At 46.4% G+C, this 8291-nt stretch overlaps 1 protein-coding gene across 1 annotated transcript in view; it reads right to left on the bottom strand.

Annotated features, from left to right (window-relative positions):
- The window catches only part of SLC6A11 (solute carrier family 6 member 11), a 129412-nt gene that overhangs the window by 29717 nt on the left and 91404 nt on the right, over positions 1-8291 (bottom strand). The window contains exon 7 of the mRNA XM_059390333.1: positions 4049-4152. Coding sequence (XP_059246316.1) covers positions 4049-4152 — 104 coding nt within the window. The remainder of the gene's footprint in view (positions 1-4048; positions 4153-8291) is intronic.

The raw sequence follows: 8291 nt of genomic DNA, 5'->3' as shown, positions 1-8291 counted from the left end.
ACTGTCCCAGTTCCTTTACCAGATCCTCATCCTGCCTCTCCTGCCTCCTAGCTTTGAGTTCCCAGGAAATCACTCCTCTCTTGCTTTCCCTGGTTTCCTCTCCTACCAGGGATTTGGAGGAGCATGGCTTTGTCTCATCCTGCTAGTGATCTGTAACACACTCCAGCTTGTCTGACCCCTCTTCAAGCGCCATGCCCAGGACCAAGACTCAAGAACAGAGCAGGACTCTCACCTCCTCTTCTCCCGACAGCATACTTTTTGTAATGTAACCAAAGGTTACACTAACGTTGATGACTGTGACACCCAGTTGCCTTGCAATGACTCTGAGGATCAAGGGCATACTGGAGAAGGCATTACCCTGGGGGTCCAGAGACATGGGCTCCACTTCCCCCTGCAATTCTTTTCTCTGGACCCGATCTCACCATAGGACAAAATGTTTGATAACAGAGTTTCTTGGGCCTTATGACAGATTATTAATTTTTTAGCAAGTAGTCATATCCCCCTACCTTCTTCCTTAGGGATGAGTCTATTTCCCTGCCCCACAGGCTTTGGGTTTAGCCACATGATTTTCTTTGGCCACAGGATATTAGCAGATGTGACACAAATGAGGTCTGAGATATGCTTATGTGACTGAACTTGTCCTTTATGCCTTCTGTGATTTGCAAGGAAAGGAACTTCCCCAGGGGAGCTGCTGTCCTTGCCGTTTGCACCCCACAATGTACACACATGAAGCAGATTTGAGCTTGCCTACACCTTGGAGCCAAACCCAACCAATTCACAGCCCACTGGAGGGCTTCCCCAGCTGGCCAGGAGACTTGTGAGCAATAAAATCAAACGCTTGTCATGTTAAACCACTGAGTTTTGGGGTCTGTTTGTTACACAGCTTTACTGTGGCAGTGAGTGACTGATTACAGATATCTTTAAAGAACTCCTCTGGCACTGTGGGTGAGGGCTGGGCTGGCAGATCTGAAGATTATCTGCAAGCCAGATTTCTCTCTTCTTCTTCTTCTTCTTTTTTTTTTTTTTTAAGATTTTATTTATTTATTTGACAGACAGAGATCACAAGTAGGCAGAGAAGCAGGTGCGGGGAAGCAGGCTCCTTGCTGAGCAGAGAGCCTGATGTGGAGCTCAATCCCAGGACCCTGAGATCATGACACGAGCTGAAGGCAGAGGCTTTAAACCACTGAGCCACCCAGGTGCCCCTGATTTCTCTCTCCTTAAAGGGAAATGCAACTCAGGCAAGGTAAAGGGAAATTTATGCCCAAGGTCAGGGTGAAGATGTTCCCTCATGCTCATTTCCTGACCTTGCCTCATCAAACAGTGAGAAACAAGGTGGTCCTGGTGAGGAAAGTGCTTTCTTTGTATCTTCTACATTCTGGAATTCTCCTGTATAACCGGAATCTGCAATGTGCCTAGTCCTATGTTGGGGTTTCTTGAACACTGTGTCACTGAATCTCAAGACTCAGGGAGGAAAAACACATACTTAAGGTTTCAGGGGCTTCTACTGGTGAGGATGGAATGTGCATCCATTTATCTCAGACACTAAAACCCATGCATCTTCCAGGAGCTGCACAAAAACAAAGCCCCCACCCCCCAAGAATTAAGACTTTCAGATCTTGACTCGTGGACAATTATCTGTGGGTATCCATGTGGTTGCTGAAAAACAAATATCCCTTATTGCAAAGTCCCCATCTATCCCCAGAGGTCTCCCGAGTGACTGCCTCACACCACAGAAGCACAGTAAAGCACTGAGTAGACCTGAGGTCCCTTCCAGCACTGCGTCCCACACCCCAGTCCTCAGAGCACCTGCACTTGCAAGAAGAGGGGGCTTAGCAGCCTGTGTTCTGAAGTGAGGATTTGCCCCCGCCTGGTTTGCTGTATTCCCCATCCCTCCACTTCCCTCCTGCAGGGCACCTTCTAGGTGAAAGCTTATGTAACAAGCGCTTTAAAGTTGGCAGGAGCTGAGCTGGGCTTTGAAGACCTCCAGAAGCTATTATGCTGTCAGAAGAGAGGGTACTAATTTACTCCCTCTGAGTTGGGAAGATCTTCTCGCAGAACAATTTGGAAATAGAAATAAAACGGGCCTTCAGATTTTGCAATATCACCTGCAATATCATCTGCTTTCTTCTGCCGCAGGGAGGGGGAATAACCTGCCTATTGGATGGGAGAGCAGAAGGTAACTGTGGCAGCCAGCATATTTTACGCATATGCTCGGTGGGGAAGACAGTCGCTACGGCCCCAGAACACAGCCTGAAGACAGGGCGGTCTTGGCCGAATTCTTGTCAGCTGCAGTTGTTGGGGAAAAAACTGGCCATCCCTGTTAGTGAGGAACAGGGGTGCAGGAACCAGAAAAACTTGGGTTCAAAGACATGTTCCACCACTGGCCAAGCAACCTACTCTTGGGCCTCAGTTTCCTCATCTGTATAACAGATGGCTCCTTCCTCGCTTCCTGACACATCATTTGGCACTGTACTAGGCTTGAGGGACAGTGTGGAACAAGAAGACCCAGACTGTGTCCTCACAGAACTGACAGCTGAGCAGTGACCAAATGATTTCTGCAGTGCCCTGCACGGAGGGCTCATGCTGAGTGCTGGCTGCTGACGGGGTGACAGCCGTAGACAAACAGCAATCTTCCCTAACATCCCAAGTGGGTCACATTCAATGCAAACCAAAGGCCTGCTGTGGTGTTCTCCCTGTCCCAGTGCCTTTTGCTTCCTGCCCATGGTGACTGTCCTTATAGTGGCTCACAGTGCTCCGCCTCTCATCCCTCAGACCTGCCTCTCGGTGAATGCGTGGAAGGTAGAGAGGATCTTATGAACAACCTGGCATGGTCAACCACCTCTCCAGCATCCTTCTGTCCAGCCCTACCTAATACCTTTCTGCCCAAGCTCCCCCAGGAACAACAGAACTTGCTGTCTAGCGGCACACTGGATTCTACCATGGCTTTTCCTTACAGCATGCTGGACCTGCCCACTGTCACTTCCTTGTCCTCAGTTTCCCCAACTTATGAACTCTGTAGACTGAGGCTGTGCCACTCCTGATTCTGGAGTGCCACAATGCACATGGTTTTAGTGAATGGATTAATAAAGTGACCATGAAGCTAGCTTTCAGAGAGATGTGCGGGAGTCCTGGGATGGAAACCGGGAGACTTCAGCCAGAGTCCAGGTTCTGCTATGTGAAGCTGGAGATAATGTGGGAGGAACTTTATCACTGCTAAATGTTCTTTCAAATGCATGATCTCACTTGAGCCACAGAGCAATCGAGTTATTTGGTTACTAGGTACGAAATCCCCAAAGAGCTACCTACCATGACCAGGCACTGGATGCAGGGGTGCAGAGACCTCAGCAAACAGACCACTGGCCTAGAGCTAGTGCTCAGGGTGCCATCTGCATGTGAATCATGCACCGCTATGCTAGGGGACCTTGGGTGGGTTCTTGGCCCTCAGTGCGTCTCAGCCTCAGAGCAGAAATCAGGCTGCAGGCATAAGAAACCAGGCAGCCAGGGCCAGACAGTGTCAGGCTCAGGCCCGAACTTGGGCACCTCCCTTCCCAGTGCTGGGTGTGGCCACATGCAGGAGGCCCTGGAGGAAGGCTGTGGGGGAAGATGGGGCACTGGCCATTCCAGATGGGGACAGAAGAGGAGAGGAGCCTACATTCAAGTGAGAGGGGGCAGGGAGCTGGTTTCTGAACAGAAGACAGAAGAACAAAGCCAGATCTGGGTTCAAGTCCTGGTTTTGCCACTTATTAGCTATGTCACTGTGGGCAAGTCACTTACCTGCCCTGGGATAAACGTTTGCCATACAGGGTGGGATGGAGGCCAGGAACAAAATTCCTGGAGTGGACTTGCTTTTAGCCTGCAATGTACTCTGATCACATTCATTATTTTCTTAGCTCCTCAGGTGGCCCACTTTGTGACCCTGGGGCAGGGAGAGTCTAAGAAACAAGCCATCTGTCTCATCCTGGCCCCACACAGTGGGAAGACAAACGTGAACTAGCCTGGCAGCACAGAGGGCTTTGGTGGACAGCGGGTAGGGCTGTGAAGTGCTCACCTGTAGCAGTTGTTGTTATAATTGTTATAACTTCCCAGAGCAGTCAGACAACCCAGGCAGATGGCATAGGAGAAAAAGATCTGCGTCCCAGCATCTACCCAGACCTGCAGGAGGGCACAAAGAAGTCAGCATGAAGAGAAGTCAGATTAGGGGTGGCCCCATTCTTGGAAATCCTCCACCCTCCCTTGTCCTCCAAAAAGTCTAGGTAAAGCAAAAATATAAACTTCCTAACCTTCTCGGGAATGTGCTTTAAGAGTTCTATTATTGGAGACTGCTTCATTAAATACAAATGTCCTTAATTCCAGAATTTTCCAGAGGTTATGGATAACAGTTCACTGAACAGCAAGAATTTGGATGTTTAGGTCCTTGCTCCAACTATGTGACCTTGGAAAAGCTACTTAACCTCTCTGAGGCTTAGTCCCCTCATCTGCAAACTGGGGAATGAACTACCCTCTCAGAATTGTTAAGAGGATTCCTGTGATATGGAACGGAAGCTCGTGGGACCCAGCTCATAAGCTAAGGCATATTTAAGCCAAAATGAGTGACTGCTTATCTTTGCGATTAAGAATACCATGAGTAAACTGTCATAGGATTCTGTCCCTAGGAAAATATTTGCATAGTTGATTTGAGCTTAAGAGGTGGCAGGGAAGGGATAGGAGAAGGGGGAGGTCCACCTATATCTTTCACCTTTCAAAACAGATGCATTTTAGGCTTCCTATGTGGTACATAACGGAAACCACTTTCTTAGTCTCCAGGTTCCTCTCTGGCAAAAACTGCTGTTGACAGCACGACATGCACACCAGGAGTTATGATGGCTTCTTTAGCACTTTCCCCCAAGCTCTCTCTGCACTCAGCTCCAAGGAAAATCCATAGCTAAAAGCTAAATGCAGCTGATGACACTGAAGCTTGAGAATCAGGTGTCATCTAGAGAACAAGGCTTTGCACTAAGTACAAATACCCACTAACATTTATTGTGCACTTGTTACATGCCAGGCACCGGTGCTGAGCCCTCTGTGCGATATGGCACTTGGATATTCACAGCAACCCTCTGTGGTAAGTGCTATTATGCACCCCCTTTTACAGCTGAGGTAACAGAAATGGAGAAGTTGCATGACTTATTCAAGGCCACACAGCTGGGAGTGGTAAAGGCAGGTCCATGGAGACCACCTAGAAGTCCTCTGGGGTAACCTCCCATCCAACACAAGACTCTCTTCTGACTACTCCTGACAGAATAGTTTGTTTGATTACTGCTAGTGACAGGAAACTCTCTATATCCTGTTGTGGTTCTTTCTTCTTTACAGAATTCTGTCCATTAGAATATTTCTGAAAATGAGAGGAAATCCCCCTTCCTGAAGGTGTTCTTAGTTCCGGGACCATCCAGACCACACCTTTCTCTTCTGTATGGTAGCATTTTAGAGATTTGGAGAAAGCATCAGTGCCCGTTGGATCCTAGAACTCTTCCTTCTCTAGGCAAAATAATTCTATTTCCTCTCTCAGGGATTTTATAATAACAGTACAGGTCACTGTACCCTGGATTAGTTCAAGCTGGTTAAATCATTCAACAAATACTTATTAAAATTGAAGATCATAATGTTGCTTTTCAACCTAAGAAATGAATACATTTTTCTCCCTCACTGGAGTGTCTTGGAACTGATGTGGAACTCAAGGAGAGCTCTTTCATGGGGTGTGTGTGTGTGTGTGTGCGTAGGGCAGGGATGCCAGCAGATCAGAGTGGACTGAGACATGGGGAGGAGGAAATGGAAAGATGGAATAAAAAAAAGCTTTTATAAGAAGTTTTGCCATGAAGGGGAGTTGGGAGATAGATAATGGTAGTGTAATTTAGGGAGATTTTTTTTTTTTTTAATGGCAGAAACTCAAGGATGCTTAAATGTTGAAGGGTCCAGTGCAGATGAAAGTATTAAATATGTAGGAGAGAAACATAATGCATTTTCAAGTCCACCCATTCTGCCTCAGTTTCCCCATTTGCTACCTCAGTGGATTCTCTTTAACCCAATCCAGGGTAATGATCTATATACCAGGTACTCAAATCTCCAAGAGGAAGAAAACAGAGGTATTTTGCCTGGAGAAGGGAAGAATTTTAGTGTCCAAGGGCACTGGTGCTTTCACTGAATCTCTAATCTAAGACTAGTAGTAAATCATAAGGAAAGGTAAAACACAGTACAGATGCTAACCCAGGAAACAGAAGACAAGATCACAGGAGCCACTCAGCAGGACGTTCAGCATTCAGTCGAGCCCTGTTCCTCGAGTCCCTTACTCTTCCTGAAAATGCCTCTGCAAATTAAATGTCCCTCCTCCCAGATCCCTCACTGTCCTCTGGCTGAGCATGTGGGCCACAGTGAGAAAAACCACCAAACTTGTGGGAACTCTGGCTCCTTCATCGTGGCTGGGCCCCATGGCAATTGGTTCCTCTCCACCCAAAACATGGTAAACAAGCCCTCTGTGACTCTGAAAACACCAGAGAGATTTCCATCCACACATCTCAAAGTTGGGACCCCGAAGAATGATCTTCTGTGGGAATTTTCCTTGCAGTCTTCTCACTGAACATCAACACTAAAACAGACATCTGCTGTTTTTGCCCACCCAGCATCCATCTCCCCTTTTCAGGAAACGTTGCCCTAATTTCCTTTGGGAAAGCCCATCTTCTCCACTGGAATGTAGCTTCAAGGGTGTTCACACGGCCCAGGTCTGGCCAACAAAAGCATCTGTCTTGGCCATAGTGATTGGTTCAAGGATGAGCATATGATGCAAGCTAAGCCAATGAAACTTAATCCTGGGACTTTTACCGGAGCTACTGCAAATGGGACACATCTTTTTTTCCTGGAGATGTTAATCTGGGGATCATCCTTGACCATGAGGGAAGAGCCTGTATGAGAATAAAAACAATGCAGAGGAAAGAAGAGTCTAGAACAAAGAAAGAGGGGTGCCTGGGTGGCTCCGTTGGTTAAGCAACTGCCTCTGGCTCAGGTCATGATCCCAGAATCCCGGGATCGAGTCCCACATGTGGCTCCCAGCTCCACGGGGAGTCTGCTTCTCCCTCTGACCTTCTCCCCTCTCATACTCTCTCTCACTGTCTCTCTCTCAAATAAATAAATAAAATCTTTAAAAAAGTAGAACAAAGAAAGGCTGCTATTGGTATAATGACTTGAGTACCTGGATCCAGCCATACCTGAAATGAATCCTACCCTAAAACATTTCAATTTCAGAGGCCTATAAATTCCTCTTTTTCTTATGTCAACTTGAATAGGACTGCTGTCACTTCAAAACTCAAAGAATTCTGACTAGTATCAATGTTAAGTTCATAGAAAAACACAGGGGCTGAAGCCCAAATCCCTCCATCAATTCCAAATTACTGATGAACCAACACTTACTGAAGGCCTTCTGCATGCAAAACCCTGTGGCATAATCTGAAAGAAGTACTATACAATTATATAGAGCACTGCGTCCCTGTTTCTTGGTGAGAAAAGGGGAGACATTTAGAGGCAAAGGGAGCCAGTACCAAGGAGTGGTTGATGAAGGGCACACTTAACATGTACTAGAACAATCAGAGAAGGCTGTCTGGATGGAGGCATAACTTTAAACACTGGAGAAAGGATGAGAAAGGACATCTTGGGTCTGGAGGTTCATGTGAGAGGAGGATATATTCTCAAATGTTTTTTCCCTCTTGTTCTACCTCTATGGTAAAAAGCCCGTCACTGTTATTCTGATGGTTAGCATTGAATCAATACTTTCATATAATACTTTGAGTCCTCCCCCTTTGAGACACCGAGGGTTGGTTCCCAACTATATTGAAATTAGCCAGTAGTCTCAGTTTCTTTTCCGTCCCTTTCCTCTAGCATCTAATTAGAAGAAATACTCATTTGTTTCTAGTTAATATGTAAAGGCAATATGTGAATTTATTCTATTTTTCACATACATAGTCCATTCTTTCCTTTTTTTTTTTCTCAAAATGGTTGTCACCATTTGTATCAACTTGGATGGAACTTGAGGGGATTATGCTAAGTGAAATAATTCAAGCAGAGAAAGACAATTTCCCAATTTTTAATACTTGTCTATATCTGCATGATCAGAATGTACAATTGCATTATCTCCTTGACAGCCATGGAACTGTGAGTTCTACAGGTAACTATAAATTTAATGCTTCCCCGCCCCCTGCCCCCAGTCCTTATGTTTATACCTCTCCAGGCAGTTTGGTTGCCTGTAGTTTGTTCTCTAGTAGGTTCCT

This window comes from Mustela nigripes, chromosome 2 (assembly GCF_022355385.1).
Source record: "Mustela nigripes isolate SB6536 chromosome 2, MUSNIG.SB6536, whole genome shotgun sequence".
Taxonomy (NCBI): Eukaryota; Metazoa; Chordata; class Mammalia; order Carnivora; family Mustelidae; genus Mustela; species Mustela nigripes.
The sequence above is the reverse complement of the archived record's forward strand: the minus strand, read 5'-3'. Positions and strand labels throughout refer to the sequence as shown.